At 35.8% G+C, this 25325-nt stretch overlaps 1 protein-coding gene across 1 annotated transcript; it reads right to left on the bottom strand.

The window, feature by feature from the left end:
• Positions 1-843: 843 nt before the first annotated feature.
• Serpinb11 (serpin family B member 11) lies at positions 844-20568 on the bottom strand. The gene is made up of 8 exons (XM_003474155.4): positions 20333-20568; positions 13723-13908; positions 12744-12803; positions 11497-11625; positions 8791-8908; positions 4364-4506; positions 3563-3718; positions 844-1648 (listed from the first exon to the last, which is right to left on the bottom strand). Exons 2-8 carry the CDS (start codon positions 13888-13890, stop codon positions 1244-1246), a joined length of 1179 nt encoding a protein of 392 aa, XP_003474203.1. The 5' UTR covers positions 13891-13908; positions 20333-20568; the 3' UTR covers positions 844-1243.
• Positions 20569-25325: the final 4757 nt, after the last annotated feature.

Genomic DNA, 25325 nt, shown 5'->3' on the forward strand with positions numbered 1-25325 from the left:
AAATTCTATATAACTACAGGGATATGCATGGAAATATACAAACATAGATGCATGGAGATACATACATAAGCAGGAACTTGTATGGTCACTACATTAGCTCAGGATTCTCCTACCGGTTACTAGTAGTGCTCATGAAATTCCTGCCTCTGCACAATATGGAGGTACAGGATGAAGACTCTATTCCCTTTGACAATCTCCCATCCTGTTATGGTTTATATCTTGATGCCCCCAACAGCTTCAGATGCTCTTAGGCTGGAATTTTGGAAGGTGATTGTATTGCAGGAGATTGATATTTGACTTGTTGGGAGACAACATCTGGTTAGAAGAGGTAGATTACTGGGGCCCTGGCCTGGAAGGTTTTTCGACCTCCCCAGCTTCTCCTTGTGATGGTCTTTGCTTCCTGTCTGCCCCTCCTGGAGAAGTTTTCCTGTACTATGTCCTTCTACCATGGTATCTTTGGAGCCTGCCAACTATGCACTTTAAACCTATGCAACTGTGAGCTAAAATAAAATCTCCTACTTTAAGTTGCAGGTGTCAGATATTGTGTCTCAGTGACAAGAAGGTGACAAAGGAAAGTCCTCTCTCATACCAATACTGTGTGTGTGTGTGTGTGTGTGTGTGTGTGTGTGTGTGTGTGTGAAATCTTAACCACTGAACTTTCTTACAATTATAATATTAAATTTAAATTTACTTAATAAACTTTTAGCCCCAAAATCCAATAATAAGCTCATTGAATTTGGGTTGCCCTTATTCTAAATCTTCCCTCAAAAGTTATTTATTTTCTGAGTGTATTATGCAGTTTTCAAAACAGTTAAGATGTTTTATTCATTTATTATAGTCAATACAGAATTCTGAACAAAAACACACAATATTAGATATATAGAGACATATATATATATGCAAAGAGAATTATATTTCAAAATCCAACCAAAGTAGAAATCCTTACGCTGTTTTTGAAGGCAAAGAATCCTATTCACAATACTTCTAATATGTACAATTTAAGAGAATTTGACCCCTTAAAACATTTCTCATTAAGTCAATCATACTACCTAGAGAGCACTCACATGAGGACCCAAAGATAAAGAAGCCAGATAACCTTCACCAGCTCATACAATGAGTTGGAAGTGGTCCTAGACATATTCTGAAAATGAGCAAACTGTGGCACAGAGGCATACGCACTAAGATCTATGGCCACCAGTCTGCCCCTACACCAACCTCCCCAATGATTCTCACCTCTCTCTGTTTATGGGGAGGCGAACTTGCCAGCAAAGAGAACCGTACTGGTAGGAGTGTGCATTATAAAGAACAGGAAAGGATGATCTGCTAGGAACTGATGCCGAATGGGGAGTCTTTTTACAGCAATGTTGTCCCCAGTGGCTGCAGCTGCCTCCGTGCCCTCTTCATTGACATCCACATAGGACTTGTGGATAACTTTGGATAAATACAGGCCCTTGTCTGGTGACATTCCAGAGAAATCGGCTTTGGCTGGGTTGAAGACATGTGTCATTCCTAGGAATTTTAGCAGGGAATTTAACTCATATTTGATTTCAAGTTTGAATCGAGGGATATGTACTTCCACTTCTCTTTCCATCATGTTAGAACAGTTGGTCCACTGTTGAAAGGTCCTCACATTCAGCTGCTTTTCTATCTGAGAAATGAAACACAGATGAATCCCAAAGAGTCAGAACGTGTGTTCTTAGTTAATACATTTACTTATGTATTTCTCAGTGGGAATGGTTCAGTTTCATGACTTCCTATTCTATCTTTGAAGAATGCTCCTCCTCTCTGAGGAAAAAAATTCTAACAAAACAAGCCATCATGAGCAACTCTCCCCTTCTCTGTTGTCTACTTCTTATCTGTATTTCATCATTAAACTGCTTAGTATCCACTCTCGACTCCTGAGATTTTATACTGAATATTTTATACTTTATTTTTCCTGCTTCCTGGATGAATTCAAGCGTTTGTTCTTGGAGCTCATATCTGAAACACAATCACAGCCTTCTTGAAGAAGTTGATTCTCTTTTAGTTTCTCTATGTAAGATTCCCTTGTTCCACTCTGATAGCTTTTATTCCTTCCACTCTTCTTCATCCTCTGTGTTGCTGCTCCTGAAACTGAATTCATGGTGCCTCTCTGATGCCCTGTGCACCTCTACCTAGCATTTCAACTCCCCCAACTATGTTTAAATTTCCAAAGCAGCCTCAGAAATCTTGACTTCTCATTCTCCACCCATTTTCATCTTTTTTTTTCAACCCTTAGAACATCTCCTCTTAGGCATCTACCCTCTGGCGAGCCCTCCCCACCATCATGCTGTGGCAACCCTGTAATTCTAGCCCAACAATTAAAAATGTTTGTATCACCTCCTTGCATAGCCATACAAAATTCTGTATCACCTCAAGATAGAATTTATTTCTTTTTTGTCCTTTTCTCCCCTAATCCAAGTTACCATGACTTTGTGGCATGAACCCATCCATCTGACTCACATTTGTAAGATGTTCTTGTGCACTGTTTGGTCTGCCCAGAGCAACAGGGTCTTCATTTTCAACTCATCCAATAACATTCATGTCCAGATTATCATGGGGAACCTTCCCTAATCTTGTTCTAACTTATACCCTCTCAACATTCATAGGGCCTTCTGCAGAATTTAAACCACTCCCAAACTGTTCTACTCTATTTTCTCCAAATGTCTTCTACCCTAGATAACCACAAATCACCAGATCCTAATCCCCTTGAACTGACCACATATATAGGCACACCTGTTCCCATGGGAATTATCATGCTTCTCTACAGTTCTGTCTTTCTGAGGGGCACACGTCTTACTTCTTAACTAAAATGCACATATGCCTGCCCAACTGTCTCAGGAAACCCTGCCTTTGTTCACCTGCCTGACTGAGCCACACTGCTTTTCCCTCTAAGGCAGTTCTTGCTGATTTAGAACCTAATCTATTTAGAAACTCAAACTGTGACCATTTTATCTGGGTGAGGTTCAGCTTTTGCAGGTTCCCAAGGACTCTTGCTGTTTTCCTTAGAAATGTTATTCTACAGAGCCTGAGAGGTCCTGGCTAAGTTGGGGGAGATGTTGTGGTCATGCCAATGCCTCTCAATGAAAACCAACTTTGGATGTAGCCAAGAAAAGGGATTGGACTCAGTTCCTGATACCACTATGACCTCTTCTTCATGGTTGTGATGCTCATTCCCTTCACCAAATCATGGTATTAAAAATGATCAGGCCATGAAAGTATGTTATAGTTAGGTGAGAACACTGTCACTGATTTCTTCATCAGGTTTCTGTGGACTAGGAGCTCAAACAGAATTATAGCTTCCTTACTATAGAAAGAAGTCTCTCAAATACTTGAGGACTGATATGTATTTGCACAATGGGAGAATGGGTTGTCTTACCTAAATACATTGTCCCAAAGGGCAAGGACCTTTCTTACAGCACCTAGATCATAAATCAGTGGCTGACATACAGACATCACAGAACACAGAAAACACGTATGTAATGGTGAGTATGTGCATATGCATACATGCTTTCACGGCATGCTGGCATTCTTGTAATATTACCTCAGCTACATTAGCTGTGCCTACTGGAAGCAGAATAATCATACTCAGTTTTTTGTTAACATAAGGCATCTCAAGAACTTGCATATGAGGATTCTTTATGAAGGCCAATTTAAATGTTCCAGTTTGGTACATCATTTCCACAGTTACACTTTTACCCTATTAAAAGACAAAGTTATAATTATATACCAAATTTACACATATGAGTGAATATGTATGAAATACTTTTTTGTATAACAGAAATATCTGTAATAACACCAAAGATATAAGTGAAACGTATTTCATAAAATATATCCTTTTATTGCTTTCCTTTGAACATGTTATCAATTTTTTATTCTAAAATAAGTCAAAAATTAAAAGTTGGATAATTGTAAAAAACGTATACTAATTCTATCAAAAAAGACAAATTTCATGTTTACAATGGTTTATAAAGCAAAATAAAATCACAGGATCATTTTCTTTGTAATCCAATTAGACACTTGAGAAGAAAAGCAACACTGTTTTACTGTCCTGCTAGAAAAATTAGCACGGTACGTATAGAAAAGAAGCACAGATGGAATATTAGGAAAAGAGCAGATTTCTTCTCTCTCAGGGAATTTTAGTATACAAAGACCTGGTTGTATGTCCTGTAAGAAAAATTACTTACTATCACTTAAAAAAGAAAAAGTAAAAATTCATAGGAAGCACAGTTAAAGAAATTGAGGGCAACTTAGAACAATATTTTCACGAAATACTTCTGAATTACTCTTAAATGATTACTGCATTCTCTAAAATGTGTTATCAGTATGCAAATAAACTACTTACCTCACTTAGCTGAAAAGGGGATTTAAATGTCTGACTTTCCTGAAACTTATTTTGCCACTGTCCTTTGAAATATATGGCATTCACCAGGACCATTACAGAGGAAGGGTCAATTGTACCCTTTTCAAAGAGGTTTGTGATTTTTCCTGCATTAAAACAAAAAAAAATTAAAGTTAATTGTACTTAGTTTTGAAATTAATGATAACAGAGCATTGAATATTAAAAAAAGAAATTTAGAGCCACTTCTTAAAACTAGTTGTAAATTGACACACCAGAAGACTTTTATCTCCTGGTAATAGAGGGTTCCCTGTCAAAGGATTTTATTTAGATGAATATTTTGTACTGTGTTATTTCTCTTCAGAAGATCACATTCATGAGTAGATAGTGTGTTAGTCATGAATCAATTAGTCTCACACTTAGTTGTATCCAATTCATTACCATATATTACTATTTATTTAGAAAATTTTCTAATAATTTTTCAAGGCTTATATTAACTTTTTATCAGAATTTCACCTCACTATTTGCAAGCTGGGTACTTTAAAAGTTCCTTTCATGTACTAGAATTAGTGTATCATAAATATACTACATCATCTATAATTTAAATATACTCATAAAATACTCATCCTTTCAATGTATTACAGTTAGTGTATCATAAAAATACTACAGCATTTGAATTAAATAAACATCTGAAAATCAAGAATTAAGAAAAAAGATACCAAGAGTTACTGTCTTTATAAATATACTAATTAAAATTTAACACTCAGTCATATTGGCATATTTCAGTGTAACAAAATTTACCCAAACTTTTTGAAATATAATCTGTCATACAGTATGAAATGGAGATATCTGAAACACAAAATTCTAGGATTAAAGGAGGGTTTGTTTTTCGTTGAATTTCTGAACCTAACATAATAACTAGCAGTTGATTAAAATATCCAAATTTAAGGTCTCAAATTATATTTATGAATGAATGGATAAATAAACACAAAACATACTATGAAATAACAATCACAATAATATTCACAACAGTATATTCCTAATGTACATGGATGAGAGACAATACTATTTACTGTTGTTCATTGCTAAAATGATTAGTGACTTGTACTGGCCAACTACCATGCTAGGCAATGAAATAGTAAATTGACACTGCAACACTCAACTAAGCAGACAAAATTCCTTCCCTTTACAAAGTTAGTATCTCAGTTGTGCACTTTTTCATAGAAACTTAGAATAAATCTCAGACACTTTCTCATTAAACCAACCAATACTGAGTTGCCAAATGACAAAATGTATTTTTAACTACCATGCGAAGTAAATTAGAAGATTTTAAATGTATAAACATTTCTAAACATTTCCTGACTTAATAAAAAGAACTAAATAGATACAAATTTTAATTTGACAACAATTTTTAAACTTATATGATTTATCTGTTCATCAGACAAGAAGGTACTATTAAAACCTCACTGCTATTACGTGATACAATGGGGTACATATACATGGTTCTTTGCTCAAAGACATATTTTACATTATTGACAAGGTCTCCACAAATTCAATCAGCTCTAATTTAGTATTTTGATATGACTTAATCCCAATTTTTATATATTATTTAAAAAATTAAACTATTTGCCACTCCACACAATAAAATTGCCTAACTTCCAAAACAAAGAAACTACTGGCACAAAGCGGTACATAGCTATACAGTGAAAAGTTATTTTAAGATAAAAATTTGACTACACATCTTGTGGCTATTTCCTCGAGACAAAAAGAACCACAAGAAAATATTTTAAGATACTATTATTGACAGTTTTGCTAGATTTTCTCATCTTATGTACATTATGGGTTGAGATAACTGCAAAAATAGTGATGATGTTATAAAATGGGATTTTACAGATAAGATAATAATAGATGTTAGATAACAATCAAGAAATACACCACATACCTAGAAACAAGTCATCAACAGATGCAAAACTTTAGCACAGAGAAAAGTAAAAGTTATTAAAATATTTGCACATGATGGTGCACATCTGTAATTCCAACACCATGGAAGCCTGATGCAGGAGGATTACAAGTTTGAAGTTAGACTGTGCACCTGAAAGCTTTAACAAGACCTTCTCAAAATGAGAAGTGCTAAGGTTATAACTCAGTGCAGGAGTCTTGTGTTCCATTCCCAGCATCAACAAAAATCAGCCAGTCATTCAATCAATGGCATTGAAAGGAAATTTTAAAAGACCTACATGAACAGAAATAAATTCTACAGTAATAGATGAGAAGGTGAAGGAAGATATTCTCTCTTCAAATACACAGACTCAGTGAAACTAAAATTCAGATTCTAACTGACATGGAAGATGGATGAACAAAACTAATTTTGAAATATACCTGGAAATATAATGATAGAGAACAGCAAAGCGGTTCTAAGAAAGCAGGTCAATGTTCACTTTAGCTATCAGAAATTCTTATACAGATATTATAATTGTGGCATTGTTGTGGAAATAAACAAATAAATAAATTAAACAGAATAGAAATCCCAAGACTAAAGTCACAGATATACAGTTGTCTAATTTTGATGAAGTCTACATTGCAGTATAATTCTGACCAGATTAATAACCTTCTTTATCAAATACTGCTATGTCAATTAGATGTTACGGAGACTGAAATGGATTTAAAAATAAATATTAGTTGTAATTAAGTAATGAAGTTTCTAGTAGGTAATATTTAAAAATATTTTACCAAAAAGTAGACAAAGATTTTTTTGAAAATATACAAGGGCACATATCAAGGAAAATATTGATAAATTCTATTTTTTGGAAATGAGGAACTTGTATTCATCAGAGGCAGCATTCAGAGAGGGAAAAGAGAATGGTAGAAGCTACTTGAAATATAGGCATTCAGTATGTGCAAAGATCTCTTACACGTTATAAGGAAAAAAAAAATCCAGATAGGACATTCTTATAGATGGTCAAAAGATTAACAGGCACTTCATAAAGGGCATGAAAATGTGTTCAACTATACAATTGAAAAAGTGTTCAACCATGTAGTTCCTAAGGGAAATGGAAATGGAAATGACCACAGTGTCTAAAATTAACAAGACTGACAACAATAACTATTGTCAGGGATGAATAATAAATGAAATTCTTATTGCGTGGAAAAATAAATTAATACATCCACTTAATAAAGATCTTTCCATTGCTATATTGAATATATACATACCCTAAAAACAACTTCATTTTGAGACATACACCCAAAAGAACTGCACACACGTTTATACCAAAAGACTATCAAAATGCTTATCAATGTATCACGATATATATAATTGACCCAAACTAGAAATACCTCAAATGTTCACTCAAAAAGCAAAACATATATTGATGAAAACTAGCATGTCATGTAACATGTCACTGCATGGCTCTCAGAAGCAGAATACTGAACTTAAAAAGTTAAACACATACTTTATGATTCTGGTAAGATGGAGTTTTAGGATGGGTGTATCTTATATTGAGAAATTGAGAGCTTAAATGAAAGAAGTCTTAGCTCTTGGGAGGAAAGGCTGTTAATTTCCAAGACAGGATGTGAGTATGGCCCCTTTATAGGAATGAATGCTTTATTTTTCTGATTTAAGCAATGATAAATTATCAAATATCTTAATACAGTAATTTATTTTTCTGTAAATGTGGGTATTTCCACAATAATTTTGAAAAAATATCAAGATTTAACACAGTGACAAACTGCAATGTATTAAATGTTGTCTGCTTCCTGATTCAAGCCACAAAAGGCAACTGGGAAGACAGGAAAATTTTTTGAATATTTCTAATATTAGTTATTTTCAACCTTGTAAATATAATGTTAATATTAAAATGGTCTACTTTTATGAAACAGATATGTGTATAAGGAAAATGATGATATCTCCTATTTTCTTTAAAATGATTTGGAAGAGGTGGTGGAAAAGGGAGAGCATCGACCAGTCAGGCAGGCTACTGGTGATCTCTGCAGTTTAATCGCAGTTAAACAAAAGCCCATTATATACTGTGTCTTGCATACCTTAAGTTTTTTCTTAGCTAAGTATTTTTAAATCAGTGTACCTTTGAATCAAATATTTAAAGTGCTATTTTTAGAAAGAAATATTTAGCAATATATAGGATGTTTTACACTGTGAACGGTAGATTTGGTTTTAATTAAATTTAATGGCAGAATTCACAACGCTTCAACAAAGCAGTAGCATTCATTTTTAGTCTCACTGTATCATACATTAGTCACTGATCATGCATTAGCACAAATGATTGTAAATGACATTTCAAAATTCACCCCAGTTCCTTCCTCACTCATCTATCTCAGGTTCTGAACTTTAGTCAGCTTCCTTGTTAGCATGTTGACTCAGGAAACTTGTCAAAATGACACAAATGAAGCTTGTAGATACATATTTGCCTTCTCCTTACCATTAGTTTTCCTTTCAACCCAAGCATTGATAGTTTTCCTTGTTTCTTCTGTAGATCGTTCAAAATCAACAATTTGTAGTCTGGCTTGGTAAAGTTTCTCAGAACAGCTTAAATATTGCTACAAAAGAAAGGACACCTGAACAATAAAAAATACTGTAATGAAAACAAAGATCTTACAGTTCAATGTATTCTGAAATCTTAATACATAGACAAAAGCAGTTCATGTATAAAAGTTCAGAAAAGAACAAAATTTGTATGGTTGTTTTTTAAAGAAAAATAAATGTGATAACATCTGAAATCTTTTCCATATAATTAGTGTTCATATGTGTTTAGTTGTCACTTCTGTCATATCTGGCTTTTTTAGTTCTAAAATGACAGTTTGTAATATACTGGTACCTTTTTCAATCTCTTCCTATTATTTCCTTTTCAAATAAAAGAAATAAAAGTAACTCATCTCACATGAGACAAAAGAAATAAGCACACACACTCACACAAAGAAATAAAACATAACCAAAGTAGTAAATGTTTTATATCAACTTCTTAACTTAAAAAAGTCAGCAATAATATCTGATACAGACAATTGACTTTTTAAAAATTATACAAAAATAATTTATGGAAATATAATAAAAAATTTAAAAATAGTTATTATTTTTACCTATAGCATATTATATAAGTGAAAGTAGTATACTCACTCAGTACAAAGAAGCTAGGTTTCTCTGTGTCCACTCACAAACCCCCTGTATATAGCCTCCTAGAACCATCATTGACCATAACTCATGGTTTTTCATTCCTAAAATGAGAATTTTTCTACTTTCTCCCTTGCAAGGCAATTTCCAAAGTCTTCGTGGACCAATTGAAGTTGCCAATAGTTTCGTTCTTGAGAACTTGGGGACATAGGACTGAAGACTTAGAAATGTGTTTGGTATGCAGGTGGCTTCCTGGGGTCTGGTTTTCCAGTGACCTCACTTGGTTCTTTTGCATCTTAATCCAGTGTTAAAGAAAAGCAGTTTAACTAATGGCAAAATGGTGTCAGGATGACTTTTTAGTTTTATTGGACCATTTTAGATATTATGTATACACACAATGCTCACATTCGTCACAGAGAATTTGTACTGGTACATAGTATGTCTTTCTTCTTCTTTTTTCCCCAATTGCCTCCCTTCTCTTCAACACCTCTTCCCCTGCTTATTTACAAAAGATATTACCATTTTTCCCTTTTATAATTTATTTTTTCTTTTCTTTTCTTCCATCTCCTCCTTCCCTTGTTCCTTTCTCATTTGAACGTTTTCTTCCTTTTTCCCTACATCTATTATACATTTTGGTCCTTATGTATCTTTTTGGTTTCTCACAGCAAAAAAACAATGCAGTATTTAAACATGTGTTTCTGAGAGTATCATTTCTAGGTAAGTGGTTGTACCTTGAGACCACAACTTTATGTCAGGATTATTTTTGCCCTCAACTATGTACAACTGTGGCTGGAATATCCTTTAATGACCCCATGAGCCCATGAGCCCATGAGATAATAGTATCTTGGTATAATAAAATAACTCTCATAGTCCACAGAAATCATGATACTAATGACTAGCTCCTTATTGCTGGAACTGATACAATCATTATTGTTTCAAATTAACCTTTATCTACTATTATGTCTGTGTCACTGATTGGAAGTGGCAAAGAGATAAGAAAAAGCATTCAACACCAAAGAACCATGATCATGAATACCTATCACATTAAGGGCAATATCCATGAAACATTTCCTATATGCTTCTAGGGTAGTAGAATACATGCCTTAAATGTCCACAGTGTCAGGGTGGTTTACCCATCCCAAGTTGTAAAAATTCTATTGAAAATCTGTCACATCTAAGATACAGCCAACTCCTACAGGAATGAGGGAGAAAATTGCCCTACTGGGCTGAGAAAGAATCAGGGGTTCATCTTACTTGTCCTAGCTGATATTTAACCAATACTGATCAAAGCATGCATCACTTAATGCTCTAATTCCACCTCAGTAACAAGAGGATGATACAACGATTACACATAGGAAGACAGATAGATAGAGGTCAAATCTAGGTGTTGACACTTCATTATATTCATAGCTAACATCTTGACTTTTCAGGATTTCTTCAGTCTTCAGAATTAGTGGCAATTTTCTACCTCTATCTAGCACCACGTAAGCACTGTTATAAGATAATGCCTATGTATTAAATAAAGTAACAGGTACATAAGTGAACAAAACTATATCTTGCAATGTTTTGGGAAAAGGGTACAAATTAGTGTTAAAATTCCGGAGCAAGAAAACATTTAGATTCATCCCCTCATTTTAAAGATAGAATTTACCGCCCACAGTTTGTATGTTTAAGTGGGAATGAAACACAGATCTTTTTCCTGATCCAGTGTTCTCTCAACTGCCTCTTGCTAGTCTGCCGTTAGGTCTTCTGAAGAAGATAGAAAAATATGTATTTAATTTTGCTTCCTACTTACAAGGAATAATTCTTACCTACTTTGTTTCATATTTCATCTTTGGCCTTTAAAGATTCTATAATAGTAAGAAAGTTTTATAACATTTCACAGTTCTAAATTTCTGTAAAACCATTCTCTGAACTCTTAGTCAATTCAAGATCTGTCTTTTAGAGACAAATGCTATACCACACTTCTCAATCTTTACTGATTTTACAATGTGAGATTAAAAGTGTCAGATGTGCTCACCTGATGGAATGCCATCGTCTTTGCCCCATAGAGTCTGTTGGCAATGCTGAGGGTGTAGTTAGAATCTGGTTGGTTGATTTGAGAGAGAAGGGCTCCAAACTCTGAATGTATTCTTCCAGCTTGGCTGCACTGACACCAATAAAGACAAAATGACGTATCAAATTGCATGACTTCTTGCCACTGGAGAGTCATAAATAATGTGAATACAATATCTAGAGAGTGAGATGTGTGCTTTTGATTAAGATGGCAATGAATTCACTGAATACTCCTGTATTCAGTGAATACAGGAGTACTGTAGATTTTGTGGAGTAGTACTCTTACTAATTTGTGACTTTGGTTATAGATTGTGGGCAGAATCATATGCATTTGTGGGCTCTTTTAGTTTAATTCAAAAAGTGACATTTTCATTTGAATTCAGAGATTCTAATATAGTATCTATGTACAATAATTAATTTTTGTTATATCTTTATACATGTAAGATAATTTATCTCTTCTACTATATTCTTTTCAATTTCTTAGTTTTCCATGTGGCTACTTAATCAAATACTCCAGCCCTTTTCTGAATAATACCAACATATTCATTTGTCCCTTGGTAATACTAATCATACTATATCTGCAGCCATGATACATTTGAAAGGTAGTCAAGAATTCATGGACATCTTAGGGATTATGTTTATACTCCCTAAGAAAGTGATTCCAAAACCAACAACTTTAGTCTCTAATAGTGATCAGGGTTCTGGGAAACATGTTTTGTATGAATTCATATGCATTTATGTATATTTTCAAGCACTATCAAACAACTATTTTCATATGGGAATTCTATACAACTTTAATATCAAGATGAATGCTTCTCCTAAGAAGAACTGGATACCACTGTCACAGATCAGGTGTGTGGAGGAGTGCCAAGTCCACTATGTAATTATATGACCTAGCATCATTCAAGGTCTTTTCTCATTCCCCTCAATGAAAACTTCTAACATTGTATAGAGAAGGTTGGCAGATTCAACAAGAGACATAGAACAGAAAAACAGAGTAATGACAGCAATAAATCAGTTAATAACATCTGAGGGACTTTATTGTTACTAGTATCATCATTATTGTGTTAAACTCTATAAGCTTTACTGGTTATCAAGAAGATGAAAGAAGACAGAGTAACTCCCCTATGGGATGAAAAAGGATCTGGACAATCATTTCCCAGTGCTTTTATGTTAAAAAGCACTTGACACTCATCCATGATAGTAACATACCTCAGATGAATCCTTAAACTCTGGTTTTAAAAGCTCTCTAGTATGTTGATAGTGAAGTACCTAGAAAAGGAAAAAGGAATTGATAGGCAAAAATAATAATAAAAATGTATTTTTCATAAAGTTGAGAGTTGCATTTACATTTCAATCAAAAACTATGAGGATAGTTAAAAATGTTAAATTGCAAGTCATGGATCAGTTTTTATATACCTTATTTAGCTTGATGAATAGATAACTTTTATCCTTATTTTATTTTAGGAAAATTGAGTTATAAAACATGAAATACCTTGCCCAAACCATTGTCTGTCAGACTCCAGGGACTGAGCCCTTTTGTTACTAGTAGCTTCTGCTCCTTTCCTATTCCTCCCAAGTAATTAATTAAGATGGCACCTATCTTGGAGCCAGATAAACTGTTACATGTTTCCCAGTATAAACATTAAACCAAGTATTTTAAAAATCAGTAAGTGATATATTCTAGCTATTCCACAGCAACGTTTATACCACACATGAATTATTAAGACCAGTATTAGTCTAGGTAAACAGAAAGTGGGAAACACTATCCCTCCCTGCTAATGGAGTTATTATGAAAAAATATAATAATGAATATTTTTTACAATTTGGTAATTTCTACAACAACATTAAGTTTATCATTAAGTTTACACTTTGTAGGATAAGAAATGGACTGTGCTTGTGACCTCCAGCACCCTTAATTCACTTAAAAGAAGAATTCTGCACATTTTATGCAGAGATTTCCTTGTGAAACTCCTGATAAGAAGAATCTATGCATTGCGTAGACTGCATTTTTGCACTAAAATTTATTAAAGTAAATTATTTCCCCTTTTTAAAAAAATGTCACTTTCATAAATGTTTTTCTTTTACTTGATGATAGTTTTCATTTATGAAGATAGCAGTCATTTAGCAGATCAGAATTGACATACAGAAGACATTCAGGCTCCACAGTAGTTTTTCTTGCATTTATTACCTTTTCTATTTGCCTTCCAGTGTATCCTCTGGCACCAAGAAGGATCATATTTAGAGCATAAAGCAGACTCAGTGGAGAAAAGAAGATGTTATCTCCTGCATTATTACTGTTCAGCTGCTTGTACAGATCAAGGCAAAATTCAACGTTTGCTGTGGAGAGGGAGCCCATTTTTATTTCAATTACTACCTAAGAACAGAAAGGGAAAATAAATCACAGAACGTCACCTGATAATATGGAGTTTATTTACATATTTCACAAATTCAAATGTCTAAGTACACAGTTTCACGAAAAATTATAAACTCTTATCACAGCTTCTAAGAAATTAGTAAATTCTAGAGGGAGGAATCCAACATTGTTTCCAATTCTAATAAATAGAACATTTACTGTTCCTCCAACCAATAGTTCAAAGCTATCTTATTGTCACTTGTGTACCTTTAATAATTATCTGTAAATATTTTGGAGCAAAAAGAGCCAAGATAATTGGATTTTTTGTGCACTTTCATGCTTTAAGACATTTTTTATTTCAAAATTTGTATAGACAAATTCTTGAGCTACACAAACTGAGACAGAAAAGTTTGCCACCAGATTGGCCATCTTCCACAGTCTTCCACAAGAGGACACTTTCATCCTGCCCTGTCTTTCACAAACAAATTTGGAGTGACATAAACTTGGGCAAAATTCTCTGCACATGTTAGTCTTCCTAATGAGTCTTCATTCCTGTTCTTCTACAAGAAAGTAAGACAATGTTAACAAGCAGGTCACAGTCTCAGTTCATGGTCACTAAGACACAATACACCACACGCACAATTTAATAGAGGGAAGGTTTATTTGGGTTTACAATTTCAGAAGGTTCAAACGATGTTCAGCAGGCTCCAACACAGCAAGGGCATGGTAGAATGGCTCACCTCTGATAAAAGATGCTCACATTGTGGCAGCCAGGAAGTAGAGAGAACAAGGAAGCTAGGGAGGGTGATCGGTTCCTCCAGGTCATTCCCCAAGTGACCTGTTTTGCTGACCAGGTCTCACCTTCCAAACTTACATAAAGTGACTGACCTCACCAGTGAATGAATTCATGGACAAATGTAATGCCTTTGTGGGAAGGCCAATCACCTTCCCAAAACTCTGCCTCTAGGTGCATGAGAATTCCAGGGAATATTCTGAATCTAAACCCTAACAGTCATGCCATTAGGTGCTGTTCAGAGCCCTCAACCCAGGTTTGTACCATGATGTCAGTTAAAATTGAGGAATGGAGGAGAAAAATCTTAGAGAAGAAATAATTATGCTGGGATATATTTTATCTTAGGATAAGAGCATGTTTAGAAGGAAACATTTATTCTATTTGTTCTACAATATTTACTAAGCACCTCAAGTTGTAGGGTGTTGTGGATACAAAAATAGTCAAGAACAGTTCTTGTACTGGGGAGACTTCCTTCTTAAGGAGCCTTACTGCCATTAAGCACTTGATCATATTGACTCCCAGGTAAACATTGTCTCTTTGTTCACATGGATCTCTGTGGTAACCCTGTCTCAGTGTCTTGTGCAGGACTGTTTTCCATTTTCAACCACTGTGCATCATAGTACCTCAAAATCCAAATCTTTGGCTCTCATTTATTTTGGTTCACTAACCATGTGGTCTCATCCAACATTATGTCTTAAATGTCCCTGGCAAGCGGTTCACCCCTGTATTTAGACTACATGTCCCTGAATGCTAAGTCCGTACATCAACTGCCTATGGACATCTCCATGGATGTCTTGTAGATATCTCAAACTTAGCATATTAAATGATAGGCTCTCATTTTCCCAAGTCCTTCCTCTACCTCCATCTCATTCTTCTTACCTCTACAGAAGGCAATTTCAGCTTATCAGAGGTGAGCCATTCTACCATGCCCTTGCTGTGTTGGAGCCTGCTGAACATCGTTTGAACCTTCTGAAATTGTAAACCCAAATAAACCTTTCCTCTATTAAATTGTGCGCGTGGTGTATTGTGTCTTAGTGACCATAAACTGAGACTGTGACCTGCTTGTTATCATTGTCTTACTTTCTTATAGAAGAACAGGAATGAAGACTCATTAGGAAGACTAATGTTCAGGCTAAATTTTTAGGACCACCCTTAACTAGTTTCTCATTCTCACTCATATATAATCTATGAAAACATTCTATTTTCTCTAACTTGAAAACATTCATTAAATGTCCCTTCTCAGGCTCTCCACTACATCACTAGGTCAAAGGTACCATATTTTTTCTCCTAGAAGTTTGAGACAGTCTGCTTACTCATTGCCAACTTCAGTCTTTACCCACCAACATGGGTAAAGACTCCTTTTTTCCCTTTGCTTTTGCTTCTCTCTCTCTCTCTCTCTCTCTCTCTCTCTCTCTCTCTCTCTCTGTCTCTCTCTCTCTCTCTCTCTCTCTCTCTCTCTCTCTCTGTCATCGTCTCCTTTCTCTCTTCTCTTCCTCATATACCTCTTCCTCCTCCTCTTCCTTCCCCTCTTCCTTATCCTCTCTAAACATCCAAACTGGCTGTGTGTGTGATTCTCTTCTCAATGTTCTTCCCCCACCTACTCCCAGACTGTTGTAGAGACCACCACTGAAATTCTCTCCCACAGTCAATTTGCTGATCATGTCCTTTTAGGTGCCTTCAAATTCTCCCTAGAGTTTTTTAACTCTTGATTATATGATATTCATTCCTTTCCTTCTTTTTCTTTTTTTCCCCTGCTAATAGAATCTGCTTGAATGCAGATGTCATGTCATTGTACAGTTTGAGGAAGTCTCCTGCCCCTTCCAGTCCTCTGAAGTAAGCCTTCTTTTTGGTATAAATCAATTGAGACAGTTCACTATACCATGTCAGTGAATGCTTAGGATTCAAAAGATGTCATAGCAAGAAAAGTTGATGGTGGGCCTCTGCTAATGAGAGACATACAGGAGGAAATCAGTCACTTTCCTTTCAGAGCTGTGTCATGTATATGGGTAACAACTTATTGCAATGCCATGTAGGAGCCAGCCATAGAGTAACAAGGAGGATGTCCAAGACCAAAGACGGGGAAATCTTGAGTCCTTGATGACATATGAATTAGCAACTCTGGATCTCCCCTACCTTGGAATTTCTTATTATGTCAGATAAAAGCTTTTTCTTCTTATTGAAATAGGCCATTTCAGTTGTGATTTATCTTACTATAAGTAAAAGTTTCCTAACTTAATTTAGGAATTTCTCTATGTATCACTGTCCTCTAAGGCCTATTAGTCCACTGGTCCTCTATTCACTTTTTTCTAGGGTAGCTACATATTTTCTTTTATTTAGTCTTCATGGATCTGAAAATATTTCATTCTTTCACCTCTAATATTTTAGATTACAGTTTTGCTCTCTTTTCTCATCTAGCTTATTTTCCCTTGGACATTATGACAATTGGCTGATATTCATCTTCATCTTTGTACACTTCTTTTGTCTTCCACCAGTGCATATTTGAGCCAAGGTGTGTTCCCTAGGGTGTGACTCTGTTTGTCATAGATTCAGGCATTTGTGGCATGCTTCTCACCAAACTACAGTGCTTTGTGCCCTGATTGTCAAAGTCAAGTAAGCACATACCACAGACCTTCAGGAAAGAAGAAAGCATGTTATTCTTCCACATTTAAGCAGAGAAGGACCAAAAAGAGACATGTCACTCGTGGCATTGATAGGGATAAAAACTATGCCAACACATCCGTGTAATCAAACTGATTGTCCTAAAATTGTTGCTAACATTCCAGTTGTTAAACCACTCAGTAGTTACACTAAAACAAGACTGGATTACATTTTTATTTGCTCTTCATTGTTAAAATATAAAAGAAGGGTTTGCTAATCTTATTTAAATGAAAATATAATCCCTACCTTCATTACAATTCTGCTTGACAAGTTAATTTTAATGTATTTCTCTGTGATTCATGTACTAGGACGCTTTATTACATGATTTAATAACAAAATTTCACCCAGTAATAAAGCATGTCTAAGCCAGATTTTCTTCATATTTTATTCTGCATTATAATATAGGGAGTTTGCTAGTAGAGTCAAATACAGGAGTATAATTTCACATTTAGTTTCATAAGTAAATACAAACATGTCTTTCTTAAATATATGTCACATAATTACCATAAAATTGACTTCTCATCTAATGTTATTAAAGCCCTATGGTTACAAGGCAGCTAAGAAAAAAGCTTTAGAATATGCTGCCAGACTATGATGTGAATATGTTTATTAAACTGCTTGATTTTTCTTTGAGTTTCTAACTACACAAGATTAAGATAACCACATTCCTCGATTTTTAGCACAAGCATTTTAGGACTATAAAGGTCATTCTCTCCTTCCTTATTGCCTTGGACTGATTCACTGTCCTTTTTGTCCACCTCCATAAATAACATTTTATGTGTGTCAATGTTAAATATTAATTTTATTACATATTTTTATTTTCATAAAGGTGCTTCTACTAAATGGCTTATTCTTCACCTACAATGATATTTTTCAACATTCAACCATGTTACTCTGGAAACTTGAATTGCTGTTTCCACCACATTTTTGTCTTATCTATTCCCCAGGGGCAGATGCCCAAATGGCCACCTGGTTTGCAGTGATACAAACAGTGCTGTGGTGAACATCCTCATACACACCTGCTTCCATGGCTGTATGAGAATTTCTTTGTAAAGGAAATGATTGAACCACAGCATTCATGTATGTCCCAAGCATTGCACATGCATTATTCTGCCTTACATTTCACATGACAGGCCCTATTTCTGCAGCTCTGCAGAGGAGGCAGTGTGGCCTAGGAGAGGTCAAACATTTGTAGGTGGAGGAGTCAGAATTTGAGCACAAGTTCATTTCTGCTCCTTCCACTTGCTTCCATGGTAGTCAAGAAGCTGTTATTAGAGATTGATTTTATTTTATTACACTATCCTTAATCATCCCTATTTATAAAGATAGTGATTTTCCAGAAGCATTAAAAATTTTGTCCAAGATATAGAACATCAATAGGCTTAATGTAATAGTTACCAGTTAAGTGGTATAATTCTGTTTGCCCCACTTCACAGTTAGAGCCTAAAGCTCTTCAGGGATCCACGTCATAGTATAAAAAAATGATTACTTTAGATTCAGGTTTTTCTAAATTGTTATTGGAAATACGTAATTAGAATTGATTCATGAGCTTCAGTATTTGACAGGTTTATTTGCAAAATAGTTTTAACTATCCTAAGTGAGGCACTGAAGATGACAACAGTCTCATTCTCCAGAATTTAACCTTCTGGGTATTAGTAGAATCCGGTCACAACATAATCCCAAGGTTAATCTTATACTGAATCAATTTAATGCAGTAACCTTCTTTAAAAATTCCATCTACATCAGGTAATTGTCCTCGCATGGACAAAGGATGAGTGGATGAATGTCCACAGTTGGGTTCACTACATTATTTGTCTTCCTTACTGAATTTTACACTCTTTGGTGGCAGAGAAAATGTATCTGTGAAGTTACCGATGTTTTCCACATTTACACAAGAATCAACCCAAGTTGGGGAAATAAATAGTCCAAATATTTCACAACTGCCAGAAAAATTCCTATTGTTCAGTAAAGTTTCAGGGAAGAGTAGAGGATCCAGAAAAGACAGAAGTTCCAGTGTATACAGAATCTCATGGAAGCTGCCCAGATCTCTGAACAAGTTCCCACCTCGGTGGCGAGGGAGAGCTGGACAGGTACAAGAATTACAAGTGTTACAAATTGAATCCAAAGGAGAAACAAATGCAGAAAATATTTTCAAGTGGTCCTTCTGCCTAATTTTTAGGGAAATAAAAATCTCTGTCAAGCAACTGGACTGTGTTACTTACAGATTGCTATCAAAGGAGAAAAAAAAGAAAGATGCTCCAGTTTTAGCCGTCCTGAGATAAGACAAGGGATGTCTGGAAAAAGACAAAAGCTTGGGAAACATGAAGAGAGAAATGTTATTGGAAGGGAACAGTGACAGGAGAAGACTCCAAGGGGACAGAGGGTCTAAGTCAGTTGTAGAGGAGACACAGAATACTAAGACACCAGCTTCTCACAGTCTGGGATAGCTGGGAGAGCTCTAGAAATAGCAGAAGTTTCAGAATGTTCACCTATCACACAAGTATAAATCATGACACTTTATATCCATGTACACAAAAATATATATAATCAAGAGGTTAATTTTATAATGTCAAGAAAAAAATCCAAAACCAGTAAATAATTTCTAACACAAAGATACTAATGAGGCCAGTTCAACTGAATTAAGATCCTCTAAGAAGCCAAATGCTTCATCATACAGGGAACACAGCGTTGTGTGACTAGCTCTGTTTTGAATCAAGATTATCAGTGAATATGTAGAAAATAACAACAGCATTCCACTTTATATAAATCAGATCATTGAGATCAAGCAGGCCCCCCATTTTAAAACACACATTATTAATGACATTCAGTGTGTTAATGGGTTCATCCAAGGGCCAGCAAAAGCCACGTTCATTAAATAGTAAAATTTTCTTTCCTTTAGTTCCTTACACATGCAGTCAAAAGCCATGCATTACTGGTGTTTGCTCCCTTTTGATAAGTTCAGATAATGTAAAGTACAGAAATATTTTTCTTTACCTTTGTGTTTTCTGATGGTGATGTGGACAGGCTGGCAGGTTAGACCGGAGCTGTGTCCCTCAAAGGAAATACAATCCTTCACTTTTTGCTCCTCCCTTTTCCATCTGTGTTCTTGGTGATTCAGCTCCTGACCTGCTAGGTATGAAGTCCTTCTGAAGGCTTTGAGAGACTTTCAGGATGGCCAGCAGTTTTTGGAGAAGCACCTAATTCTTAACCCCCTGCTCCTACTGAGGAAGCATGAGCAAGATTAGCCTTTAATTAAGAAAGACCAACTGTCTTTCTAGAGTAACAGCAACATACCATGTTGACGCTACCATGTTCATAATTCCAGGGAAGGCTAATGACACAAACCTACTCAACAGGAAAGATTCCAGCTGTGACAAATGCTTCCTGGCCTGAGGCATATTTATCCAAGATATGTGGGCCCTTTGCTGCCTGGTTTTTATGTAGAGCTTCAGCAGTCTGCTGGCAGGTAAATCCTGTCTCATAAAAAGAACACAAGAGTGCGCTCATGCAGCAGTAATCCTGTGGTTTCAGTTTAAAAGCTTGGTAGAAGCAACAGATTGCCGCGATGTACAGGGAGTGTTATATCTGAGACATATAGTATTCAAAAGTGGGAAAGAAAAACTAGATTAGGAGACAGGATTAGATCCAGAGACAGAAGATATTTGGGGTGAATAATAGCATGAACCAATATTATTATTATTGGGTTTTGGGGGTACTGGAATTCCTTCTCGAGGTGACTTCTAGGTTCTGTCCTGAGTCAAGACAAGTGAAAATGGTACTAATACTTTATGAAAGGTAGGAAAAGAAACAGTCAGTTTGGAACAGATAAAAGTAGGCAAGGCAAAGAAGAATACTGTACAGTGTGAGTGTGGGCCACCATGCAAGAGAGAACAGTGGCAATTGTTTTACAATTCCTGTAAAAATAATTATGCACAAACAACACAGAGAACTAAAAGGCCCTCCTAGCTCCCATTTGCCTTCTGCTCAGAGCAGGATTTTTCTAACAAGAGTCAAGTTCAGCTGGGGGCTCCACTGTTTGGAAGGCTTATATCTAATGTGATGACTGATCCTCTAATTCTTGATTTTGTTTTCAAATCTTTGAAATTTCTGTAAGAAAAAATATGAATTTCTTAGCTTCCTTACTGCTTAAGTATAAGACTTATTAGAGAAAGTTTTATGTCCTTGCTTTTTCTGTTATTTTCCCTACTAGGAAAGAAGTTCATACTTCTCATTTTTCCTTGTAAGCAAGAGAATGCCCATTAACATAACTATCTTTGCATAGCTTTACCCTTTCATTCATTCCTTCTGTCTAGGGTTATGTCGTGAATGCCTAGAAATCAGTGTCAAACATAAGGCCTCACTTGAATGCAGCTTATTTGGGAAGTGACAGAAGGGAATCAACAGAAAAAGAAAAGCAAAACAGACGTGGAGGGAAAGTTACTACAACGCTTGTTATTAAGTTGACTTCAGGTACTTGATTGCTTGTACCTCTTGGAAGCCTGATAAAATATATCTCAGGGCCATCCACCAAGAGGAAAAAATAAGGGAAGAATCACCCTTTCTCCCCCTTTTGGTAAGGGAGCAATATTTTAGATGGAGCAATACTTGTTAGTAAAGTGAGAGGATATGGTAACAAGCACATTTTGCTGTTTCTACCTCTCGTGTGTTCCAAGAAGCTTGGAATGTGATCTACACAATCGTCTCCATTTTTACAAGAGTTTCACCATTTAATAGCAAGGACATTTCCTTAAAAAAAATACTTTTTCAGTGAAACATTACAACTCTATCCTATGAGCAAAGAAATTATTTTAAAAGAAATCATGTCATGTGCAAACCAAGGATTTTTGAAACAACAAACCTCCAGAGTACTTTCTTTTCTGTTCAGACTAACCTAGCACAAAATGTCTAGAGACATAAAATGCAAACCAAAAAACAGAAGTTAGTGAGGTATAGAACCAAGTAAAATACTCAATTAACAATACTATTATTTTTCAGGAGGTAGGGAGACAGCTCATCAACTTCAATGAGGCTAAGTCATAGAGAGATAGTTTTTGAAGCCATGCCTGGATCTCATTTTACTCTATACATGTGAAAAAAAAATCTCAGTAAGTCAAGAGGTATCTGCTACTCAAAACACAAACTAAGACAAGGTTGGCCATATTAAAATATCCTGTAAAAGTCATCAATAGACATAATTAAGACACAATCCACAGACTGGCAAAAGATAGACACAATGCAAAATTTAAAATGAATTTATATACAGGCTATACCAAGAACTACAATTTAAAAGTTAATGATGAAAATAAGCAAATATTTGCCCCATTACTCCTCTAAAGACCAGGTATGAATGACAAACAAGCATGTAACAACATGCCTGACACCACTAGTCATTAGAACACTGTGATTTAAAAACACAAAGTCATACACTGTCACACCCATTAGAATAAGTCAAAGAGAAAAAAATGATTACACCAAATTGGCAAGGATATGGAATAACAAGAACTGTCCTACACTTCAAGAATCTTCAAAATCTGCTAGGTCCTTCAAACATTAAATATACATTTACCTTGCAATCTAGCAACACCCAAAATATTTACCCAAGACAAATAAAAATGTGTCCACTATAAGATGTTCATCAAAAGAGAAAACTGGAGGAATAAAGATGGCAGATAGATAACAACTGGCTACAGAAGCTCTCTGAGATAGTCAACATAGAATTCAACAAAATACAGAGTGGGGAGCCCCAAACAGAGGGAGATGAATTCTCTCATCCCAAGAAGAAATTAAGGAGACTTGCTGACCATCTGAAGTCCCGCCGTGACTTGCCGAGGTCTCACCATGACTTGCCGAGGTCCCGCTGTGACTTGCCAAGCCGTCTGAGGTACCTCTGCCTCGAATCACTGGAGGCACAGTTACATTGAGTTTGGGGGTTGGTGAAAGGAGAGCTGAGCTGGCAGGGTGCCTACATAGACCTGTGGCAAGTGACGGGAGTGGAATCTTTCCATAAATAGGGGGTCTCCAGTGGACAACATTCTGGAACTGGGCAGGACTGGCAAGTACAAGAGGCAGCAGTGACTTCAGTGAATCGTTCCCTTCCCAAATGGGATTGGTGGAGTCAGATAGACCTGGGTCACGTGACCCAGCTGAGACTCAATAGGTTATCCGAGGTCAAGTCCCTGCAGTGGTGGCACACACTAACCACACTGGCCCAGTGGGGCCTCGGAGGTTTGGCTGATCCAAAGGAGAGGCAGCACAAAGTAATACAACCCTGCAGGCCACAGCAGCTTGACTGATCTGGAGGGGAGGGGCCAGCATATGCTGTCCCTGTCTGCAACTCACTAGCACACTGCAGTGGGAAGGGTCATATATTGAGCTTGCTTCAGAAGAATTGCAACCAACAAAGAAAGAAACTGGGGCCTCCTGGAAGAAGCAAAAAAGGTGGAAGAGGAAGCAACAACAAAAAGTCCCCAGGCCTCAACCCTGAGAACATTGACCCAGAACAGTTAAATACAAAGGAGAATGAGAGCAGCAAACATGCAATATCAGACACAGCACCAATGGACATAAGGAGACATATTTGGGACCTCATAGACAAGTTCAAAAGTGAAATATTTAGCCAAATAAAGCAAGATATAGGTAGATTAATAAAAGAGATACTAAGCACCCCTCAAGCAGACACAGATGGAAGAAGGGAGGAACTCAAACGACGGAGAGAACCATTTGATGAAGAATATAAAAAAATAGAATACATGAAGCAGATTCAAGGATATCACCAGGAAATTAAAAACCCTATGGAAAGATGGCAAATCAGCTTGAAAGAAACTAAGAATAGATTATCCAAACTGGAGGACAATTTTGCAATGTGGGAGTATGAAAGAGAAAACTTTTTAAAAATAACAAGGAAATAAGCAGTAACAATACAAAAGCTAGAAGATAACTTAAGAATCTATAACTTAAGAATAAATAATGTGAATGAAGAAGCAGGGATACAAATAAAGGAACTACAAAGGTTATTCACAGAAAATAATTAAGGAAAAATTCCCAAAATAGGAAAAGGAAATGATATTCTGATGTATGGGGCATACAGAACTCCAGCCACCTACAACCAAAACAGAGCTACACCCAGGCATATAATAATCAAGATCCCAGAAATTCAATATAAGAATAGAATATTAAAAGTTGTTAGAGACAAGAAACAGATAACTTATAGAAGAAGCCCCATCAGAATAATGGCAGACTTCTCGAAACAAACCATCAAGTCAAGAAGACCCTGGAGCAAAATATTCCAAGCCCTGAAAGAAAATAACCTCCATTGCAGACTGCTAAACTGCTAAACTGTCTTTAGAAATTAATAGAGAAACAAGATACTTCCAAGACAAAGAGGAACTTGGGAAATTCGCAATCACCAATCCAACTCTACAGAGAACACTGCAGGGCATTCGAGAGAGAGAAAAGTACTAGGATTCCAGGAACACTGGCAGAGAGGCCTCAATGAATGGAGCAGAAAACAGAATGAAGAAGATAAGCAGACAACTAATGGCAAAAAAGAGCATAACAGAAATGAGGCAGAAAAGATTTTATTCAGAACTGATATGATTGATAGTATCAAGTCTGAGAGTATATCCAACTATACTGAAGATGGCAAGACTCTATGATACACATTCTGGTTTGATAACTGATGGTTTTTGAAGTTCTATACTATATACAAAGTTGTGTTTTTATTAACACTGTTATGTAGTGATATATTCAATTATACTATGATGATATAGCCAATTATATTGGAGATAACAAGAGACAACACAGAAACTATGGTAGAACTTTTTGTACCATGGTCTTATATGTTTATTTTGTTTCATGTGTTTATAGGAATATGTTTTGTTTTGCCTTGCTTTGTTTTGTTTCTCCCTGTAATATAGAAATGATAGAAATACGTGTTGAGACTCATGCATATGTAGAATCTACAGTTTATGAGAACTTATGACACATG

Source organism: Cavia porcellus, unplaced genomic scaffold, assembly GCF_034190915.1.
Source record: "Cavia porcellus strain 051 isolate PalLab524CR breed Dunkin Hartley unplaced genomic scaffold, mCavPor4.1 scaffold_20, whole genome shotgun sequence".
In the NCBI taxonomy this organism is placed as follows: Eukaryota; Metazoa; Chordata; class Mammalia; order Rodentia; family Caviidae; genus Cavia; species Cavia porcellus.